Raw genomic sequence first — 23,464 nt, forward strand, 5'->3', positions numbered from 1 at the left:
TTGATAGCATATTTTATGCCAGAAATTGGTACTTTATAAACTTGAATATTTAAAGCAAAAATCTAGGACCACAAGAGGAAGCAGGAGACAGACACTGCTGTATATATTTCTTTAGAGAGTAGAGATACTTCACTAGGATTGTTGCCCACACCACTGCAATGAACTTACATTTTGCAAGGAGAAATATTTTCTTAAGGAAAACACAGTGTAAGGAGAATTTGTTTTTAAAAATATAGTTAAGATCGAAACCAACCAACCTTCCCTAAATTATGTTTTAGGAATAACAATAGATCTGCAAGATATCACTAAAGTGGAATGTCCCCCACTTTTTCTTTTCAGTTTTCTGACTCTACAAGCTATTGATTTCCATGGCTACTGCAGTTTATCTGCTTCCAGAGGCGCCATGAGTTTTCCCTGAGCAATCAGAGTTTTATTCATCTCCTGTCTCTTCCTTCTCATATTTAAAATGTGTTTCTAGAGCCACGTTAGACCTCCTCGTACAGATAGCTTATGATGTAATACGAATCCCCCTTTATCAATTTTGCAAGAGTCTAAAGCTTTGTTCAATTCATATAAAGACAAAGGTTCTATCATATTACCTTTTCTTATTAAAGGTTCCAACAATCTTTGTACAGCTGGAGTTGTCTCCTCCACATACTCCGCACTTGTCATACTGCAGCTTTGAGCCGATGATGCCGTCACAGCCAGTTCTCACACACTTCCCCCGGACACAGACAGAATTACTGTACGGCCTACATTCAGTGCCATCGGTCACCTGAATCATGGCAAATGCATTAGCAGTGGGAAATGTGTGCATCAGTATTTGCTCCTTTGGTCAACTAGTAAGTTCTCATTTGTGATTTTTTGAGTTTGATTGGTATAGACAGTCCATTGAAAAAAAAAAAAAAGCCAAAAAACATAGTTTCCAGAAGTATCTAACTGAAAAATCCTTGGCATATTGCCGGAAAGCAGATTTTGGATATGCCTAGGTTACACATTTTCTCTCTTAAGCTTACCTCTGAATGTGTTAAGAGACACAAGGTACTCATCTTCGTTTTTGTATGCATAATACATTCTCACGGTACAACCTTGGCTTTTTACAATAGAAGTAATCTTTTCACTTAGTGTTTTGGACTATCATTTGTGTGCAGAACTGAATATGAGCAGGCCTGAGAATGCAAAGATCCTTCTTTGTTGCATAGTTGTTATTATAATGACAAATTTGAAAATCTAAGCTTGATATTCAAAACTGTGTCATGGTTGGACAGCATTCCCTATTGTGTGTTGAACTGTCAGACACTGAAAGAGACACAACCAAATTAGTACGGAAAAAGGAGTCTGGGGAAGTTAGATGAACGGACTTACTGGAAGAGACTGAATATATTTCGAATAAACGGATTAGTGTATAGTTTAAAAGCTAGTTATAAAACAGTGTGTATATAGATTGTGGCTTGTGCATGTGAGTATATATAATATATATACATTCATATATATAAATAAGCCTGTAAGTTTTATATTTATGTATATAGAAAACTTTTTATGCATGTGTATGAATATGTTGTGAATGTGTGTGTGTGTGAATTGAAGTAGAATATACTTCATCAGGTTAATGGCTCTGCAGATGGTGGTATTTTCAGGTGATTTTTATGTTTTTACTTCTGTGTAATATTTTTAAGGGAAAATGCATTATTTTCTAACAAAAACGTGATCTTTAAAAAATTACATAAATTGGACATTAACTTGTTTTTCAATAACATGTTATAAATATCTGAAGGCCAAGTTTCAGAGGTAATTTTTTTTTTGAGACAGAGTCTCACTCTGTCACTAGGCTGGAGTGCAGTGGCACGATCTCGGCTCACTGCAATTTCTGCCTCCTGGATTCAAGTGATTCTCCTGCCTCAGCCTCCCAAGTAGCTGGGATTACAGGCGTGCGCCACCACACCCAGCTAATTTTTGTATTTTTAGTAGAGACAGGGTTTCACCATGTTGGTCAGGATGGTCTCGATCTCCTGACCTTGTGATCTGCCATCTCAGCTTCCCAAAGTGCTGGGATTATAGGTGTGAGTCACTGCGCCCAGCCATAGGTGATTTTAAATGTAGCAACTGTTTACAAATTTGTAAATTGCTGTATAACACTGACCATTAGAATAAAACTCTGCTATAGATTTAGAAAATGCTCACTTGTGAAAAATAAGGCATGTTCCATACACAAATATTATACACATACACAAATATTATAACATATATAACTAGAGGGACATTGATTCATATTAAGGGTTCTTGACTTATTCAAAAGCCTGAGTCAGAGGTATATGATCTTGAAACCCATCTCCATGGCTCATCAAAGGAATTCTTAAGTAAAATAGAAAAATAGAAAAAGTTTTCTTGCTTTACAGTCTCCTTTACAATGGTGCTTAGGAAATACTAGTTGTTTTCATGGTTACTTTAAAGTTAAGGTCACACTTTGCCTTCCTTGACAGTGAGTTACACCTTTTACAGTGAGTTACACCTTTTAAATATAGCTTTTAAAACATTTACTTGTTCTGTTTATAAAATAATTTTTATTCATTGTGTAAAGTTTGAAAATATAGAAGTTATAGAGATGAAAATAAAAACCTTCCAAAATCTAACTGACCCCAAACTAATAACTGTTTACATCTGGTGTCCACAGGCTTCATTCTACCAAATAATTTCCACCAGTATGCCTACTGCTTCTGAACAGTTGGTGTGTAGTTACCTTTGGAGAAAATACCACATAGTAGCCAGTGCCCTTGGCTCTGCAGGTCAGCTTGCACACATCCGCTGGCAGGACACCTGCATATTTGGGAACCCATTCCACAAAAGTTTTGACTCCTTTTGCATCAGACTGATAGCCATTTTTGGCCTCACACTGTTCATGACGAAATGATTTACCTAGAAAACAAACATGTTACAGTATTACCTTATCAGTTCGGAAACTTAGATATATTCTTGTGGGTGTAAATAGTTAATTTTAAGGGGAAGATGCAAAGGTTGTTTTGTTGTTGTTGTTGTTGTTGTTTTTGCACAGTCTCTTTACTCACCAGTGCTGATGGATTTTATCTATACATAGAGTTCAAAATGGTGATTATTTATTCCAATTCTCTGAATATTGCTTATAATAATAACTTAAAAATCACATATGTGGCTGGGCGTGGTGGCTCATGCCTGTAATCCCAGCACTTTAGGAGCCTGAGGTGGGCAGATCACGAGCTCAGGAGTTCAAGACCAGTCTGGCCAACATGGTGAAACCCCGTCTCTACTAAAAATACAAAAAAAAAAAAAAAAAAAAGTAGCCAAGTGTGGTGGTGTGCACCTGTAATCCCAGCTACTCAGGAGGCTGAGGCAGGAGAATCACGTGAACCCAGGAGGTGGAGGTTGCAGTGAGCCAAGATCATGCCATTGCACTCCAGCCTGGACAACAGTGTGAGACTCCGCCTCAAAAAAAAAAAAAAACACATATGTGTTTGTTATTGATCTGCATATTGGTGGAACTGTGCAGTATAAGATTAATCTTATTTCCCCAGCTTCCCTTATTCATTATTGCTAGAATACAAATGACATGTAGCATATGATGGTTGCTGACACTTGGGAGCAGCGTACCATTGGGTGAGCAGGGCATGAGACTGCAGGAGCGGTAGATGGCCCTCTTCCCTGTGCAGTAGCGTCCGTTGTTTCTGGGAGCAGGGTTATTACAGTGACGATAGGCAAACTGCACTCCTCCTCCACATGAGCGAGAACACTGGCCCCAGGATCCCCAAGATCCCCAGTTGCCATGGCTTGACGTCTGAAATAGAATATATTTTAACTCCGATGAGAGAAAAACATTGAAAGTGTCCATTTGGAAATCACTTGCATTTAATGACAAAGTAGAAACTTTGTCACAGATACAGTTATATTTTCACTGAATTTAACATGATCATACTTTGGAAATGCAACACATTTCCAGGGCTAAGCAATTCATCTTTTCCACCCTCCCAACTCCAGCACTAGAAGATCTGAAAGCATCATCCTAAGTACTGAGCACATCACAAAGATTATTACCTCCTGGTTTCTACGGACCATTGTAAATTATGTCTTCTAATATGGTCCATCTCTGTTAATATCACTGAACCATGGTAACTTTTTGTCCACTCTGATCTTGGATCTTTATTTGAACGTATAATGCTGAAGGATCTGCATGGCACTGGGCATTATTTAATTGTGTTTGCATCTCTTTAGCAGTAAAACTCTGCAGTCCCTTTGTTGACATCCCACATCCTGTCTGTGACCGACTCCATGACATTCATAAATGTACCAGACCCAACTTGGCTTAATTCCTAATTAGATGTGACAGATACTGAAATGCACTCATGCCATACATGCAGACATACCCCTTAGGGAAGGAAGAGCCCTTTTATGGCAACTTAAGTCTATTTCTCTGGAAACATTCCGGGAGGGAGCTTAGAGATTCTGAAAGGAAGAATATGATCAGCTGCTTTGCTGAGGGAATCTGTGAATTGCCTCTGGCTGACTGTGTCAGGTTATCTGATGATGAATGGTTGGGTGATACCCTAGAAAGATACAGGCAATGGGCACATGGTAATTCTCTTCTAGGGACTTTGCAAATCTTGTAGTTTGAGAGTGAGTACATATTTTACTCAGGCCTTGAAATTAATAGCTGACCTGAAGCTGGGCTGTGTATATAGTGGCAGACGTGTTTCCCCGGAGCAGTCATAAGTTACTTTAGCTCCTAAATTTAGATTAACTTATTGTCAAGGGGAAAAAAGTGACCATTTGGAGCTCACCAAATATGCGCAAGGACCACATGTATCAGCTCTGCTATTACCTCCTTACTGAATTTAAATACTTATATTCTGATAACTTTAGCAAGAGAAGCTTGAAAGTAAACTTCCCAAAAGCAATTAATAGGGTCCTACCTGGGGTCTCAATTAGACAGAATCTGAGTTACAGATTCTGTCTAATTTAAGTATTTGTTAAAAGATGTAAACTGCAAATAAATTCCTAGTATCTGCATTTTCCCCAGTAAATCTTGGATCACTGAGAATGGCTACTGTGGGTAAAAGAAGAAGCTGTAAATAAACCTCAAAATGAAAAGTTTTTAAATTAGAAAATAAAGCCTTCTGAGGACAGTGCCCATATCCATCACAAGAATGCACTTCACTTCTTGGGCCTCCAGGCATTGACTGATGAGAAAATCACTTACTGAATAATATTTTTTCTTGGTTTTGTCCACACATTTGCCCTGCAGGCAGATTCTCCCCTTTCCACAAGGCGTCCCTTCCACGGCAGGCAGCTTCTTGGTCAGACAGACCATCTGGCCCTGGCGTACCACGGCACACCACAGGCGAGCGCAGACATCCATGCCGGGACACACGGAGTACTCGGGCCCAAATGTCAGGTTGCACTGCTGGGTGGCATCGTAGGTCTGTCCTGGGAGTTCTTCGGGGCCCAGGATCTGCTTTCGTGGTAGGTCCAGCAAACAGTTACCTACAAGAATAACTGAGATTGACCACGGCTCTGTGTGTAGGTTTCAAACCGCTAAAATCATGGATCTAAAAATGAAATGCCCCGGCTGGTGTTGGAGCACGAGGCACCCATGAATCTGCAGTGTAATGCTCTGGAGAGGGGCTCTGTGGGGACAAGGCTGGGCGCCCCCTTGGACGCACGATACCCTCCAGGGTTCTCGGGGGTGATACGCTCCGGAGTGTCTGTAACAATAGAGATGAGGTTGGCAGGGGTGTGATGGAATAAAATTATTTTGTAATGATTAGTTGTGAAAATAGCCCTTGTGCTAAGGCACTAAACAAAATTGGGGTGGACCTAGAGAAAATCAGATGGTGAATTTTAATAATAATAATAATAATAATAATAACGATAATGAAGCATTTACTCTACCATTTTGAGAAACAGAGTTTGTCCTTGGCACTCTATCTGTATAACCCATTACCCATTTCTAACTCACCCCTTCCCCATGTGCCTATCACATGTCTCCTTTCCACTAATTCCATAAATAATAGCCAAGCTGGCTCCTCATTCATTCTTACAGTCACTCGACAAGTATTTGCTCAGCACCTGCAGTGTTCTAGAAAACATATTAGGTATCTGAAATACAGAAAAATGACCCAGATCTACCTTTGAAGGCCTTCCAATAAAGTCAAGGAGATAAAGTATTTCTCTCAGACTGATAAAATTTTTAATAAAAAGTTTTCAAGATTCACAGAACAAAGGAGCAGTGAAAAAAGAAAAAATGGTCTTTGATAATTTAGGATTAAGTTAGTCTTTATACTCTTTGCTTTATGTCTATTTAATGGAATCGGTGTTTGTTGAGTATTTGGATCTATCTGCCGAAACAAGGTAGGCATCTCATTGCATCATATATGAGGGTGTACAGGCAGAGGGGTGAGATGGGGAATCCACAGAAGCTGGAACATGGACGATGAGAATCCAAAACCTTAAATTTGCTTCCTCGTCCTCTCCTTCCCCTCCCCGCAAAAGCTTCCCTAAGATTCCCTGTCCAGTGAGTTAACATCATTAATTTTCTTTTGTCACCCACATGTGCATGCATATTGCCCATCTGTTTCTGTATTTTTTTGTTTACTTGATTTTAGGATTTACACAATTATTATAATAGCAATAAAATAACAAATATTTGTTACACACACTATTCTCCGTTCTTTACATATATGAGCTCATTTAATCCTCACCACAACCCCATCAGGCAGATTCTAGTGCATTTTTTATTTATCCTACAGATAAGGAAACTGAGGCCCATAGGAGGCAGACCAGTTACCCAGGGTCACACAGCTGTTATGGTTTCACGCTCAGAGCCTGCCTTTCTCTTCTGACGCCATATGGCTTCTGTTAGCATGTGAGTAGCTGCCTGATTGTATTGCTAAAGGGCAGCCATGTGTAAGGATCCTTTAAGTGGTGGATATTGAGCTTAATGGAAGAAACACCCAGTCTGAAGTCTTACTCTGGTGAAATACTAAATGGTTGAGTGCTCCTGGCTAAGTTAGCTAACCTCTCCCTAATTTATTTTCAAGATCTGCATAATGCTTCTTTTCTCACTGTGATACTGTAAATGTGAAATTAGCTAACAAAGATATTAAGGGTGACCAGAAAAATACAAAGCAATGGTAGTTCTATCCCAGCATATTTAACAGCCTTTTAGATGTATTACAGTTATTCTTTTTATTCAACAAAAAAGTCATATTCAAATCCTTATGTGCCACTGAGAAATAGAATATTCAGCATATTTTAAGTATACTACAAATTTTTAAGGACTACATTCAAATTTCTTCAAAGTGAATACCTTAGAATTTGTCAATCTGTGTTGGGGGCATTATATGAAAATGAATAAAGAGCAAAGTTCCTGTTTAACTTCTGAGCCGGAACGTTTGAAAATGTAAAGCTTCTTAAGGCAAGCCAGAAAAAGCATTAAAAATAAGAATCCAGCCAAAGAGAACTTTGGGAGAAAAACACCAAGTTAAAAGAAAAACATGAAAATCAAGTCGATAGGAAAGAATGATAGTAAAAGCTCACTAAGCTTTGTTTATAAGACAGAGTGCGATTAGGGCTTCAGAACTCCACGAAAAACATTATCTTCATTGCAGAATCAAAAAAGAAGTACTGTATAAACTAGGGGATGCTTGGCAGATTGCTGATGTTAGAAGACTGTCAACAAATCTCTGAGTCTGCAATAATGTTTTCCAATTCTTCGAAAGTGCTGTTTTAAGAAAGTTTTTTTAAAAAATTTTACTAAAAAGCACAGACCACAAGACTGGGTAACTAAATATTAGCTAGGAAGTCTTTACCATGTGTGCATGCACATGGCATGGATCTACCTCATTTTTCTGGAGTCAAAATAACTCACCACCTGACTATGCATACAGAGTCACTGACACCTGTTCTACCTCACTAGTAGATGACAAGTGAAAAAGAAACGTGTAATGCAAACAATTTGAAATCGGCTTCCAACAAGGAGATTTCAAGATGTGGCATCTCTTTAAAAAGCTTAACTTAGAACTGTAAGTTTTAAAAATAAATAACACATTCGCTTTCTATTAAAAATAAGATATATCAGCTCTATAATTTTCCCTTAGAGGTCATACATGTGGAGATGATCTTTTCTTGCTTAAAATAATTTATTTCAGAATTGCAATTAATGTGTTATGCCAATGTTCTCAGTACTAGGATTTGTAGCTGCATCAATTTCTGTTTATGCCAAAGTATATATAATTTCATTTTTACATTGAATTATGTCCTTTTGCAACAAAATAGGTATAAGCATCTCTACCAAATGGCAGAATGGTGCCAAGAAACAATAACAAAAATCAATACAGAGCCTAAGTCTGAATCTCACAGCATAAAATGTTTAAAATCTAAGTAATAACAGATTGGATATACATTTTATATGTTTAAGAAATGTATACAGTTTGGGGAAGGAGTAAAAGGGGAAACTGATCAACCTTTCAGTATCATTTCTAGTGACCTCTAGAGGCATCCAACCTACTGCTGATTTTTTTCTTAATCTGTTTTAATTTTATTCTCAACCACTTCTTCACACCTACTTCACATATTTTCTAATTCATCGTAGTCTGAAATTTGATCTGGACCTTGCTGGGAACATTTTGTGTTTGGTCTGTTCTACAAATTGACAAGTTTCTTCTTCCCTCTTTTCCTCCCTTTCCCCTTTCCTTCCTTCTTCCTTTTGTTTTAACATTGTATATATATAAATGGATAGACAATAAAATAAAGTCAGGCTGGGCGCAGTGGCTCATGCCTGTAATCCCAGCACTTTGGGAGGCTGAGGCGGGTGGATCACCTGAGGTCAAGAGTTCGCGATCAGCCTGGCCAACATGGTGAAACCCTGTCTGTACTAAAAATACAAAAATTAGCTGGGCGTGGTGGCGGGCGCCTGTAGTCCCAGCTACTTGGGAGGGAGGCTGAGGCAGGAGAAACGCTTGAACCCGGGAGGCGGAGGTTGCAGTGAGCCAAGATCGCACCATTGCACTCCAGCCTGAGCAACAAAGAGCGAAACTCCGCCTCAAAAAAAAAAAAAAAAAAAAAAAAAAGAAAAGAAAGAAAGTCAATAGGAATGTGTGCATATTGCATACATATTTTTACCATTCATGTTAAACTAAATCCTTAAAATAAGGCAAAAAAATAAAAAGTAAAGTGTTGTGATTTGAGGCGAACCAGTAAGAAAATGTGTTGGCAGAATTCCACTAAAGGTGTTGGAAGGAATGCCATGCCTCCAGGAAATGGAACAGAAAAATCTCTAGTTTTATATGTCTGACTTATAGTACTATTTGTCTCTCATATTAATGATTAACCAAAGTTATCAAAGTTGTTTTCTTTGTTTTGTTTTGTTTTTAGTTGGAGTCTAGCTCTGTTGTCCAGGCTGGAGTGCAGTGGTGCAATCTCGGCTCACTGCAACCTCCATCTCCCAGATTCAAGTGATTTTCCTGCCTCAGCCTCCTGAGTAGCTGGGATTACAGGCATGTGCCAACATGCCCAGCTGATTTTTGTATTTTTAGTAGAGACGGTGTTTCGCCGTGTTGGCCAGGCTGGTTTCAAACTCCTGACCTCAGGTGATCCGCCCACCTTGGCCTCCCAAAATGCTGGGATTACAGGGCGTGAGCCACCATGCCCGGTCTCAAAGTTGTTGTTCTTTATTGTTTTCAATTTTTTCTTCCCTATTTCTAGCACTAAAATTATTTCCATCTTTCTTCCTTTTCAATATGCAGGTACGAAATTAAGTATGACCCAAATATTCATGATGTAGGAGAAATCAATTAATGTTCCTAATGAAACTCATCCAAAGAAGCCTAACACCACTGCTTACAATCTCCCTTTGCTTCCGCTCTTCATCTCACTGCCCTTGCCCCTCAGCTTTTAGGTCTTTACTTGAATGTCTAATGTTAAAAGAAAAATGGGTGCATTTGCCTGCTCTTTGATCACTCATTTTGGGCCCAGTGATATAAGAATGAACAAGAGCACTTCAAAAAACCAGACAATTGTTGTCAAAAAGCAATTCAAGGAGTCTGGGTGTGAAGCTGTTAGATGCATTAGGTATACTGTTTAGCAGATGTAATGGCAAGGAAATTAAATTAAAGACTCCCTGTGATAGACGATAAAGGAATGTTTTTAAAAATATAAGTCACCGTGGCCTTAAATTATATGTCTTATTTGCACACTCTATTAAAGAGCATATTTAGTTTGAAAATCAAGATACAACCATAGTGTTGGCTTTGAATTTTATTAACGCCACCTTAAAAACTGATGTTAAGCTCTCCTGGCTAGGTTTACAGTCTATACTTAACTAAAGATTCAGAGAACTGGTTTTCCAATATCATTTTATGTGCAGAGTTCTGTGTTCAGTAAGTGGCTGTAAACTTAGCTCTTTACACTACATGACGAATTTTCAAAACCATCTATAGATTTTCCTTAGCAACCTGTGTTGTGAGTATTCTTGAGCTGTAGCTACATAAGTCGTGGCCTTTCTCATCATCTGGCACCGTGGCCTCAGGGATACAGCAGACACAGCTGTCTTTTCTGGACTCAAGGTTAGTAAGCATTTGAGAAAGGAAATTCAATAACCTGCTTTCACTGCACAATTTCTTTGCCAGTGCTTACCTTTATTTTTGAGGATCATACTCCTAGCCAGCTTGCCTAGAGCTAGCTTGTATAAACACTGCAGAATGTCTACAAGTATCTTGGCCAAGGTTGGGCGTAGGGGGGGTCCCATGAGACATGGCTTCTCCTTTTCTGAATCACAAATCTGCAGACACAGTGACTTTAGAGTGAGCACACTGGTTTTTCAACCATAACCTAATTGCTGCATATTTCTTGTTGGAACTAAATCAGGAAACACTCAGTAGTAATGAATTTACATTTGGCAGTGGACGAGTGCTACAAATGTCCAGCTACTTATGGCTAATAATTTTAAAAATAAATCAAATGCTTTGAATTTAACTTTACTCTCTGACCTCATTTCTCCAGTATTGCTGAAGGTCAGAGGGGGTGGGGTAAGATATTAGACATAAATGGAATTCCCATTTATAATGTATCCTTTAGGTACCATTGAAAAATTGTATATGTGTTGTGAGATTACCTGCTTAAAAATAGCAATTGCTTTTCTGCCTTTATAGTGGTCACAGTTTAACTTTCCTAGATAACTGAAAATCATTTTTTTCTGTGTGTCAGTTATTGTATCATGCTGAAATATAGCACTAACTTGAGGGACCGTGTTGGTGAGATAAGGTTTTTGACCTTTAGAAAATGGTGCCAGACCACTGTGCCTTTCATGTTTTTGGGCTGCTATTTACAGCTTTTCTCTTATTGTTAAATAGTATCATTTCTTGCTCTCAGATTACCTGTCTAAAGTCTCCCCACCCTCATCCATCATGACTATTTTATTGCTTAAAAAACTGAGTGGCCTAGAAAATTAGAACAGAAAAATGGTAGAACTGTAAAATACGAATAAATGGGCTCTGAGTGGAAGCCTGTGTAGCTTTCTATGAGTAAAGTTAAAAGGTTTTATAATATAGTTTTGTGACATCGTTTAGTCTTCTAACAAAGATGCATCTGTTTGTTTTTCTATCATCTTGGGCTGTGACTATCTTCTTAGTTCCCTCCCATGCTCTGTAGTTGAAATGTTAGCACCTCAATCATCTCTAAAGTGGGTTTAGTAGTTTCTATGGCCACACTTTCACTTACATTGACTTAAGTCAGCTTTTTGGTTACAATTTCAAAGTTATTAAGTTATTTCAATTCATCTTTAATAGCACTACAGGGAGTACCACTGTTTCAATTCGGAATCTGAGTATGCTCTTTTGAAACAAAGTAAGACATAACTGAGCTTTGTCATTGTGCCACACTGCTTTTCTTTGGTTTTTGTTATTCTGAAATCACTTTATTCATGTTATAAGCTACTGATAAAATAGGATTATTTTATTGAAACAAAAGGCTACCTAACTAAACCAACATATTCAAAAGTGAGAAAGTCTAGATTGGATGAAAAAAAATAAATAAGTAAACTATAAGCATTTTCTGTTCAAGGAATTTTGGTAATTGAATTTATTTAATATATATATGAGAAATTTAGATACTTTTTTATTAGTGCAAATGAATAAGATCTATTTCTATTAAAATTATGTTCTTAGTTGTTCTCTATCATGAGCCCTTTGGAACAGAAACAGAGATATAAAAATATGTAAATTTGTTATAAAATCTTTAAAAAATCAGAGCATGGACTCCTTTAAATATAGAATTAATGTTAAAAATGAAGACAATGCTGAAAGCATATTTACTGCATAGAAATTAAGATCACAAATTCCATAAACGTGAAATAAATGAATCATTTCAAAATTAGGAACAAAATTCTCCACAGCATTGTAATTAGCTGACCTAATACTTGCACAGGGAAAAAAATTTGGTCTCATTTTAGCCATAAGTATTTGCTGCCTTAGCAACTAAATCCATTCATTTAGTGATTCAAGGTTTAGCTCAACTTCTTGGAATGTGTAACGTGTGATTTTGAAATAAAATATTAATGTTATTTTATTTTCAGAAAACCTGAAAAGAAGTAAAACAGAAAAGCAATATTATGCGTGGAGACTTAAGATTCCACCCAAGAAGGACTTTATGAGATACTGACCTGATCAATGTAGATAGGATGATAGTAAGGTAACATTCATTTTAGGACTTTATCTGCATTTAATCCACAATGTAAACTGAGCTAAACATAGAATTACCATAGTATTATTGGTCTAAAGAAAAAGCTTCATACATTAATTCTTATTGTTGTTTCCAAGTCTTTAAATTATTGAGATATTTTTTCAACTAAAAAGGAACTTTTTTTTGTATTGAGATATATTTTAAACCAAGCTGGACCCAGATTGCTTTTCAAAATGAGAAGTACAAATATATAGTAACAGGCAGCTAAAGCCTTACCTGTTCACCACGAATGGAGCAAGAATGAGTTAATGAACATATTTTGACTCCATGGTGTCAGAGACCTGTGCAGCTGAATTTCTTTATGTCTGAAATAATTTGAATTTGTCCATTGTTCTGGTATTATGTAGCCACAGTTCAAAACAGTCAACATACTAAAAAATTATGGGACATTAAGTCATAAACTTTGTGGAACTGGGAAAAAGACAGTTTTCATTGATTATTCAACTTTGAACCGTATATCATGAGATAATTTTATAGAAAATTATTATGATCAATAATTTCTGTCACATTCAATTTAACTACTAGTTTTAGAAACACAAATTTTGAGAGTACATAAAATAAATGGGGATATGTCCATTTCTGTAAGATAGGAAATTTCAGCTACATAATGTCTGATGATTCTTTACAGTGCTAATGCATCTATCCTCCTGTGTTTTTATTACTTTAAAGTACTGAAGAATGCTAGGAAATTTGCAACAGCTTGTTTCAAAGATTACTTAGGGGTCAGAATTTATTATTTCTAAAAATTGTAACTTCCTTGGTATTTTAATATAATTTACAGCACTAATCCTAGTCTTACAGAATTTAGTAAAGTATGTTGTGCTCTTGAACTATATTTAAAGGATAAAGCCAAAGATTTTCTTTTGAAGTTCTTAAAGTGTTTTCCCATCATTCAGATTGCTTTTCTATTTCTGTTATGCAGTTTTTACTCTACTTTCAGGAGAATCTGCAATCAGGATAAAACCAAATTCTTCTAGTCAGTGCAAATCTAGAAAGCTTCCTCTTCTGGGCTTATGTTGCCATAAAGAGAATCCGGTAGAATTGTCACCTACACCTTAACTGCACCCCTATAATAGGCATGTAACAAATAATTCTGAGAGTCATATTAATAGCAGGGAAACCAAGATGTCTGCCAAAGTTCTCACAGGAAGCTAGTGGTAAAAGAAGGAATAAAAGCCAGACTTTCAGAGCACTAGCTAGGCATTCTGTGTGGTCTTCCACACTGCTTCTCCTTTGAACTTTTTCAATTCAAAAGCCAAAATACCATAGCTAAAATGCCACCAAGGACGTTGGCAGTACATACCCACATATGATCAATTTCCTTGGTCTTTCTTCTGACACTGTCCACACAACTATTGTCTTAGAGGGCAAGATGAATATCATGAGGATATAATGAAGTCAAACTTCTAAGAATCCCAAATTTTGTTCCTCAGCCTGTGTTCTCCTAAATGATACATACCATGGCCGTCATCCAGGAATTCCGTGATGGTGGCTGAAGTGCATTTGGACCAGGGCTTAGACGCATCAATGCTGGTGAGGATGGAAGACATTAAGCGCTTATCTTCTGTGGAACCAAAGGTCTCTTCACAGAATTTGGAATCGTCATGGGAGAGGCCAAGTAAATGTCCTAAGGGAGACAACAGAGGAAGTACAAATAATTCGTGATTGTGTATTTCTATTTTTCCATGACAGTTATGCTAGGGCTTGATTTTTTTCCCCTAATTGTAGATGAGTTCACTTTAACTGCTTTCTCACCCAGAGACTGGACCTCCAGGGAAATAAAAGTTGCATGGAGTTAGTGTAGCAGTTGCTTTTGGTGAACATTTCGATGGAAACTGAAAAACTAAAGAGTAGATGTTCCCATAATTCATCTGGATCACATATGCTTAATGACATGTGGAAACAAAGCCTTATTTAGAATCTAGAGTTTGCGAGACAATTGTGGGATTATGTCATAGCCCTCACCACATATCATTTTGATTGTCTAATTTTCTGCCTTCTCTGATCAAGCCCCATGAGATCAAAGTGCATTTGCTCCCATATACTGTTGAAACCTCTGTACTGAACTTAGTGCTGTGCAAGTTGCAAACACTTAATAGATGGTTTTTGAATGTCAATGACTTATTTTCTTAGTCAAGTAAATAGGTGGCTAATAAAAGGGAGGACTAGGGGAGACGAAAGAGAAGTGAAACGAGGAACTTTCCGGTTTCATGCAAAACGAGGCTTGCTTCATCCGTTCATTTCTTTTGGTGATTTAGTGAGTTATGAATGTTTACTATTGTCACAAACATATAGCTCACTTTGAAAACATACCCATTTACATTTTAAAATGTCAAAATACCAATAACATGAAGTTTGAGAGCTTGAAGAAAGGACAGCTTGGTTTCCCAAGTGATTGTTGTGAGTGTTCAAAACCACTCAGCCAGGTGATATTTGTGCTTAAGCCTCTCAACCAAAAATGTTCTCTGCAGTTCCAGTCAAGCTAGATATTATTTCACAGAGCCCATAATTGCATTCTTATAATCCAAGTAAATTGCTTTTTATTACATAAGATCAATTTTCATGCAGTCTAAGGATAAAATGATATTCCACAACAAATTTACAATGCTATTTAAAACATCTAGGACAGTAGTTTGAGCAATTACAAACTCTAAAAAGTGGACAGCAAATCATCCTAGTAGTGTTTTTAACAAAGCTTTCTAGAATCATACACAAACCACTAAAACAAATTGAGGAAACACTGTAGCAAACTGATGACTACATTCTCCTTGGGATCTTGAATGCCAAACGCAGAAAACTTTGGCCATTCTAGCAAAAGAGTCCAGTGTGCACCAATAAAACCCAACAGAGATGAAATCTTTCACTTTATATTCCGACTACTTTGGGCCAACTTGTTAAATCACCAACACCTCATAACAAAATTGTCCACTGAGCAGCTGACTGCTGTTATGGCTGAAAAATAAGTGGCTAGGGCTCGGTGACCTTCCAAGTCTCCACATTTTTATGTTATTTATTCAGATATTTACTTCGACAGCATTTACTAGGCTTACAAGTTTTCTCTGGGAAGTTCTCCCACCACCACTTAACATTTTGTTTGGTCAGTAGCATGAGTGCATTATAGTCTATATATAAAGTATGTCCCAAATAACTTGCAAAGGAAATTAGCAGGGGCTCATCTAATTTTTGAGTGGTTTGTTGAGTTTTTCAAGAAACTCACAGCTCACAGAAAAAAAGAAAATAACAGAATCTTTCATTCATGTACTATTAGAAACGACTTAAAGTTACTTAGTACATGAAATACTTGTTGATAATGCACTCTACAATTCCTGAAATTTTCCAAGATAGAGGATTTATCAGTTAACACTGAGGGATATGGTGGAAATTTCACTCTTGAGTTTTTTCCTCTGGCATAGAAGAAAAGTGTCCCCAAGTGACCTCTGCAACATAATATTTATTTGAATCCAGGTTTTTACTTAAAAAACGTGACGTATACATTCTACTTCATAGGATATTTATATTTATTTAATGAAGTAATGGCCTTTTCCTCCAAATCTATATAAATACATAGCACTTTCCATATGCCTTTTTATTATTGTATCAAGAGATTTTCACTTCATTTGGAGGGTAGATTTTAGAATTCTGATTTAAAATATAGGACACATGGCAGACACGAAATTCACTTTGAGGGACCTGAGAAAGTACCTTCATTCTTTCTTTCAAACAGAGAGGTGAAGCATGTAATTTTAAAGATTTCAATTATGTAAGCAAGTCAATTTAATTTTGAAATATTTTGGCATCATTTATGAATCTTTTGGAATGTTAGTTAATATAATATTGTGACTTCTATGCTTCCCAAATTTACTCATTTTCCACTGAAACTTAATTGCCACTGAAGATGCATAGAAGAAATTGCACTGCGAAAGACTGCCATTCAAGCATGAACAAATCGTCACTTCACCTCAGCAAGGGAATGTGACTTTTGTAAGATCTCCAAAAGTCAGGCAGAAACAGACTGCTTAGAGTCAACTGAAAGAGATCGACTCTTTTGAGGGCGAATGAACATTCTGTCCTTCATGAAGAAAGCCTGTCAGCTGTCTGGGAGAGGCATGCTCTCTGAAGGGCAGTGAGAGTCCTGGGCAATGTGAAGAACACTTAAGCACCCAAAGTAACAGGCAGCCAGTTCCAGAGTAGCTGGAACCAGGGCATGGCAAGAGAACCACGTGACTTCCCTTCAGGAGCTGGACAGGATATGAAAGGGAAGATCAATGTGAGGGATGTTTGGATGCTCTTCAGGAAAGACGTGACACACATTCTAAAGGCTGCAAACAGCAAAAGGAATGGTATTTTCTAATTCGAGCCACCAGTCAATTATGCTAAGACATTTACTGTTGGTTGAAATCAGCCTTGAAATAGCAAAAGTACACAAAAGTATAAGCAATTTTAAAGGAGTCCTCACAGTAAAGACAGCACGCTATGATACTAAAAACTAACTACCAGAGAAAATCCAGAATCTGGGGAATTTAAAATACAATGTCACAGCTGACAACTGTGTATTTCAAGTAGGGATTGTGAAGGGGAATTGGAAAAGCTAATAGCTTTGAAGACATCTGCCTTTTCAGGGAGAGTTTGTTCATAAATCATTCACAGAGATGTTTAAAATGAATGGTGTGGTTTGGAGATTAAGCATTTCTTGGACAAGCAGACCCCAGGAGCATTAGCAGCAGATAGGATTAGATATCCCTGTCTCAGAGAGTAAAACAGCACATGAAGAATATAAAAGCGTATGGAGAAAATGTGTACAATGCCAAAAGTAATTTGTTGTTTACATCAAATTGTATTACATGATGAGTTTTTAGAGCAATACAGAGCAACAGAGTTAGTTGAGGGTGAGGTTTTAGAGGAGGCAGGGGGATGGAATCGAGAAATCCACATAGAATGGCAATCCTTACCCTTCGAAAAGAGAAAGAGTTCTTTTTGGAGAGTCAGAGTGTTGCAAGACAAGGGTGGGGAGGACTGAAAGGCATTTTGACAAAGATTTGAGAAAGCTCCCTCACTAAAATAGGACGCGAAACTCCTAGTGAGAGAAAAGGCAGAGGTGGGTTTCAAGGTAACTATCTGCTGTCAGGATTTAAAGCAGAGGTAGTGAAGTCTTGCTTTAGGGAAGAATTAGTATTTGTGTTTAGGACCATTTATAATCAGCAGACATGCAAAAGATCGAAAAGCAGTTTGCTTGAGCAATTTTGTTTACAATACTATCTTTCTCAGCTATCTTTAATTCTTGATGATGTAATTGGAAGCTTTTCACCTAAAACTCTGAGGCAATTAAGGACCAAACACACTTGTGTAATAGATGCACTTGTTAATGGCCTCTGTATTTATATGCTAAATAAGGTTTTAACTCGGGAAGGGAGATAGAAGCCAGAGTGAAATTCAGAGAATAATGCAACTGTCTAATCCACGAGTATTTTCCAAGCGGTGCATACCTCAGAACTATATTTATTTTCTTTTTTTCTTTCTTTCTTTCTTTTTTTTTTTTTTTTTTTTTGAGATGGAGTTTCTCTCTTGTCCAGGCTGGAGTGCAATGGCAAGATCTCAGCTCACTGCAATCTCCACCTCCCTGGTTCAAGCGATTCTCCTGCCTCAGCCTTCTGAGTAACTGGCATTACAGGCGCACACCACCATCCTGGCTAATTTTTTGTATTTTCAGTAGAGACAGGGTTTCACCATGTTGGCCAGGCTGGTCTCGAACTCCTGACCTCAGTTGATCCACCTGTCTTGGCCTCCCAAAGTGCTGGGATTACAGGTGTGAGCCACCACGCCCGGCCAGAACTGTATTTCACTGTTTGAAATAATTAGTAAAAGCTAAGGCATAAATTGTGTTAGATGATGTTGACCTATTCTTAATTGATGTTAAATCATGTCTTAAATACAACAGTCATGCTGAGTGTCTGTCAGCAAGTAATATCAGAAAGGAGTTTATTTGAATTAATCTAAGAAAATAAATGTAATGATAAATTATGTCAGAGTAAAGTCTATACGGCTGAGAGTTTGAGTTACATTGTTAGCTCAGAAATAGCAAACAAATCATCACCTGGTAACTTTTCTGGTACGAAAATCCCCTTTTTGAATTGGCAAAGGGGTGACATTTTATAAAATAAATGTTATCTTTGATATTCCCAATACAGATTTTAAGAACACCTTGCTTCATTAAATTCACAAGAGAATCTGGTGTTAGAAAATCTGTGATAATGTGTAGCCAGATGAAGACACACCACTTTAAAGGAAACTGTTGGTTCAGCTTCTTATTCAACCCAGGCATTACTGTACAACCAGGGCTGACTTATAACATTAACCTCAGGAAGGAAATTGGTTGTTTTTCTAAACTTTGGTCTGCAAATTAAACAGAATTTCAAGCTCTTGTCTCCTGATCCCAAACTGACCAATGGTCAAGGGGACACAGTACCACATCCTAAAAAAATGTCACAAGAAGCTCTGTAATGTGTTTACTTGGGAAAGCACTGCTCAGATGAAGCATCTGTTTCTTAATGAGGTCATGTTTTTATTTTACCTAATTTTCCAGCTGGGATTATGGAGGTGCAAGGTCTTGCCAGGGGTTGAAAAGTGAGTCAACTGCTCACATAGAATCAGAATCTAGAATCCTTGAAGAAGGGAACCATGAGCTCCAGTCATTGGATCATGCATGCTTATTCAAACATGAATCTTTACATAGATGTGATAAAACTCTTAAAACTCCCATTTCAAAACATTAAACATGAATGGTAAATGTGGTATCAATTATGTAATTTGGAAGGAAGAAACTCTAACTTTTTCACCTTATAACTAGCTGTGTCAATATCCTTTTGAATCCATTTCAGAATTATAGCCTTTAAAGTAAAAACTGTCTTAAAAAAAAAACATTCTAGAAGCGTATAAACATGTTGAGCTCTGGAGCCAGATGGATTGGGTTTGAATCTCACTTTAGCAGTATATTAGTTGTTGACTTTAGACGGGTTTAGAAAGTACCCTGTGTGTTAGCTTCATTCTCTGTCTTGGGTGACCCACTAATGGTACTTACCTCATGGCATTTTGTAAGAATTAAATGATATAAAACATGCAAAGTGATTAGAATATGTGCTTGACATATATCAAAGGACCAGTGATTGTTAGCTAACTTTATTGTCCTCATTGATATTCTGGGATTGTTATATACTTTTACTTATGAGTAGTCTAGTAATCAGTGATATATATATATAACTGATATATATAGATATATATATATAACTGATATATATAGATATATATATACACATATATATGTATATATAGATATATATACACATATATATGTATATATATAGATATATATACACATATATGTATATATAGATATATATATGTGTATATATAGAGATATATATACACATATATGTGTATATATAGAGATATGTGTATATATATATGTATATGGAGAGAGAGAGAGAGTCTTGCGGTATCACCCAGGCTGGTGTGCAGTCATGCTATCAAAGCCCACTGCAGCCTCCATCTCCTGGGTTCAAATGATCCTCATACCTTCTGACTAGCTGGGACTACAGGTGCATTTCACCACCCTTGGCTAATTTATTTATTTATTATTTATTATTATTATTGTTATTTTTTTACTTTTTGTAGAGACAGGGTCTCACTATGATGCCAGGGCTTGTCTCAAACTGTTGGGATTACAAGCATGAGCCACCACACCAGCCAACAAGCTTTAATATTACTAGACACTTCTTATGTGGGAGGGAAAAGGAAATTTCCTAAACATAAAAGAAAAAAACATCACTCAGCAAGTGTGTGATAGAGTTACTTTTTATGCCACCTTCAGTTTGCTGGTTTCCACACGTGTGGCAGATAATCTATAGGTTTCTCCCTAGAGAAACATGAATTGGGATTAAGTTTTTAAAAAACTGACAATAGACACAAAATCTCTCAATATTCCTCAACATATAGCAAAAACTTACTCCCGCATTTTATTTGGAGGCCAAGAAAGACATAGTGTGGCTTTCCTCCAAACTGCTTGTTGATTAAAGCAATGGGTTTGCGGGCAAATATCAAGTTTAATGCTAGTTTCCTTCTAACCTTACATCTTACAACAAGCCTGGACATCTGATTCTGTGTATTTGGATTTGGTCTGTGACGTTTCAAGAACCTCTGCAGCTTTTCAAAATATGGCCGTGTTTAATCTAATCATCTACAGAAGCAGAGTCACACACAGATCAGCACAACCAGGGAACACCTTTTAACCACACCAAAACACAGGCGGCTTTGCTGTTGTGTCTCAACCACTTCCTAAGTCTCAGCTGAGTATTTGGTCTTGACTTTTTAAGTTGCCTGAGTTTAGCTTAGGAAGCATAGTGGAGGCTTTCACAGTGGAGAGATTCACTTAGTGCATTTTATAATTAACTACTATAAAGCAAAGCTTTGGTATGTTTGCAAATTATGGATTTCATTTGTCTAAATAAAATCAGATTGTTCCTCCTAGTGTATTAGAAGCTGGCCCAACATCAATAAAATTACTGTTTTTAAGAACCATGTGTGTAGCAGGTGAAATCTTTATTATTACAAGTCAATAATAAAAGTTTGACAAGTTAAAATATAAACTCAAAATGTAAACTTACACTAACTTGAAAACTTTCTGCAATTCACATTTGGATTATAAAGTGGCTATAAACACATTCCTGCCTCCACTCAAGGAACATGGATGGGGACTGTGTTTTTGATACTTTGAAGTGACTTTCTGAAATGCCTTAACAATTTAGCCAACATTTACTTGCATATAACACAAGAAGGAAAGCACTTTATGACTGCCTATCCAGAGTCAATGTCAATCAATATCCATCTTCCAGAAGTCTGTATTGGCATCAGTTGATTAGTTACCTTCAAAATCTAGCAGCTGTTTTGAAAGAATTAGCAGAAAAAAAGAAGTGTTCTAGTTATCAAATGGTATATGAATAGAGTAAGTTTTCGTAATTGTTCGTTTTTAATCTGTGTCATTTTGACTTCAAGTAATCTAATGCCATGGATAGAAATGGTGTCAGATAGAGACTTCAGCTCTGCCTCTATTTACCTTATGAGTTAATTATCAAGGCAAGAGTTTTTTTTAGGTGGGGGGCTCACTCTGTCACCCAGGCTGGAGTGCAGTAGTGTAATCATAGCTCATTTTATCCTCTATCTCCTGGGCTCAAGCAATCCTCCCACCTCAGCCTTCTGAGTAGCTGGGACTACAGGCATGCACCACCATGCCCAGCTATTTTTTTTTTTAATTTTTTGTAGAGACAGGGTCTCCCTATGTTTCCCAGGCTGTTCATGAACTAAAAAGAAAATTTTGATTCAGTTTATTCATGCACAAAATAGATATGACTTTCTATTTTAAACCATTGTGAAGAGAAAGAGGAAACAGTTGTGCATTTCCACGAGAACCTTAAGTAGGTTAATGGAAGTGTTATTCTTGCTCAAATATATCCTTTTACTGCTTATAGAAGAAATAAAGTAGAAAAATTATGGGAACAGCCTTGGAATCTTCTCCTAGCTTGTGTTTTGAGCACAGTAACACATTCACACTGTTTGCATAAAGGAAATTACACATTTTGGAATGAGGCTAGAGTAAATTTAAAACACTGGAAAACTGAGCATTCAAAACGTCATTTTCATTGCCATACTTTGACCATATACACTACTTCCAAATCTAGAAAGTCACAAATGTCTAGTAAAAAGGAAGGGGGATGGTGAAACCCCATCTCTACTAAAAATACAAAAATTAGCCGGGTGTGGTTGTGGGTGCCTGTAATCCCAGCTGCTTGGGGGGCTGAGGCAGGAGAATCTCTTGAACCTGGGAGGCAGAGGTTGCAGTGAGCTGAGCCTGCGCCATTGCACTCCTGCCTGGGCAACAAGAGTGACCCTCCATCTCAAAAAAAAAAAAAAAAAAAAAAAAAAAAAAAAAATTAGGAAGAGAGAAGATTGCAGGAATTGAGGAGAATTAGAATCGAGAGCATGGTTAGCTCAGACTGAGAGCTTCACACAGCAATCCAAAAAACACACCATGGGAAACAAACCAGCAAGCTGCATTATCCAAGATCACACTGGCTGGAGGGGCAAGACTCTGTAATAACACACAGATGATCAGGAAATCTTTTGTCAGGCTATCTTTCCTAAACGTTGAAGGCTTATTTTTTATAACACATGTTCATAATATTTAGGCAAAAAGTGAAATTAAAGAATAATAAAGAGATTAGAAAATAAACTGAATGAGAGCCAGATTCTTTTATGAAAGCAGAATTGAATCCATATTCCCCCACTTCCAGACCTTAAATAGTTTAATTCATATTACATATGAACTAAATAGATTAGTTCATATGTAATACAAAAGGGAAGTTAAATAGAGAGTGTCTGATTGGACAATGAATTACAGGGACTTCTAAAGAAATAAACAAAGATAATCCAACCAAAATTTTAAGTGCATGGAAGGGCACAATCATACATCAAAGATTTGGGTTTGAGTTTTCATACAGAAGCCCATCTTTCTCCTACATTGTTTCCTTGTATAACTATGTCTAATATTCTTGTACTATTGAGAAAAGTTCTTACTGTGTGTGTACACACACGTATATATTTAATTTTAATATAATATTTGTGCTTATCAGCATCTGGCTTCCTGCCTCTCAGA

General features: G+C 37.1%; 1 protein-coding gene across 3 annotated transcripts in view; it reads right to left on the reverse strand.

The window, feature by feature from the left end:
- ADAMTS5 (ADAM metallopeptidase with thrombospondin type 1 motif 5) overlaps positions 1-23,464 on the reverse strand; it is a 50,960-nt gene that overhangs the window by 11,374 nt on the left and 16,122 nt on the right. For all 3 annotated transcript variants that reach the window (XM_002830585.5, XM_009233854.4, XM_063720867.1), the window contains 5 exons: positions 14,222-14,389; positions 5,225-5,508; positions 3,622-3,805; positions 2,738-2,913; positions 600-775 (listed from right to left, as the gene is read on the reverse strand). In XM_002830585.5, coding sequence (XP_002830631.1) covers positions 600-775; positions 2,738-2,913; positions 3,622-3,805; positions 5,225-5,508; positions 14,222-14,389 — 988 coding nt within the window. The remainder of the gene's footprint in view (positions 1-599; positions 776-2,737; positions 2,914-3,621; positions 3,806-5,224; positions 5,509-14,221; positions 14,390-23,464) is intronic.

Source organism: Pongo abelii, chromosome 22 (assembly GCF_028885655.2).
Source record: "Pongo abelii isolate AG06213 chromosome 22, NHGRI_mPonAbe1-v2.0_pri, whole genome shotgun sequence".
Taxonomy (NCBI): domain Eukaryota; kingdom Metazoa; phylum Chordata; class Mammalia; order Primates; family Hominidae; genus Pongo; species Pongo abelii.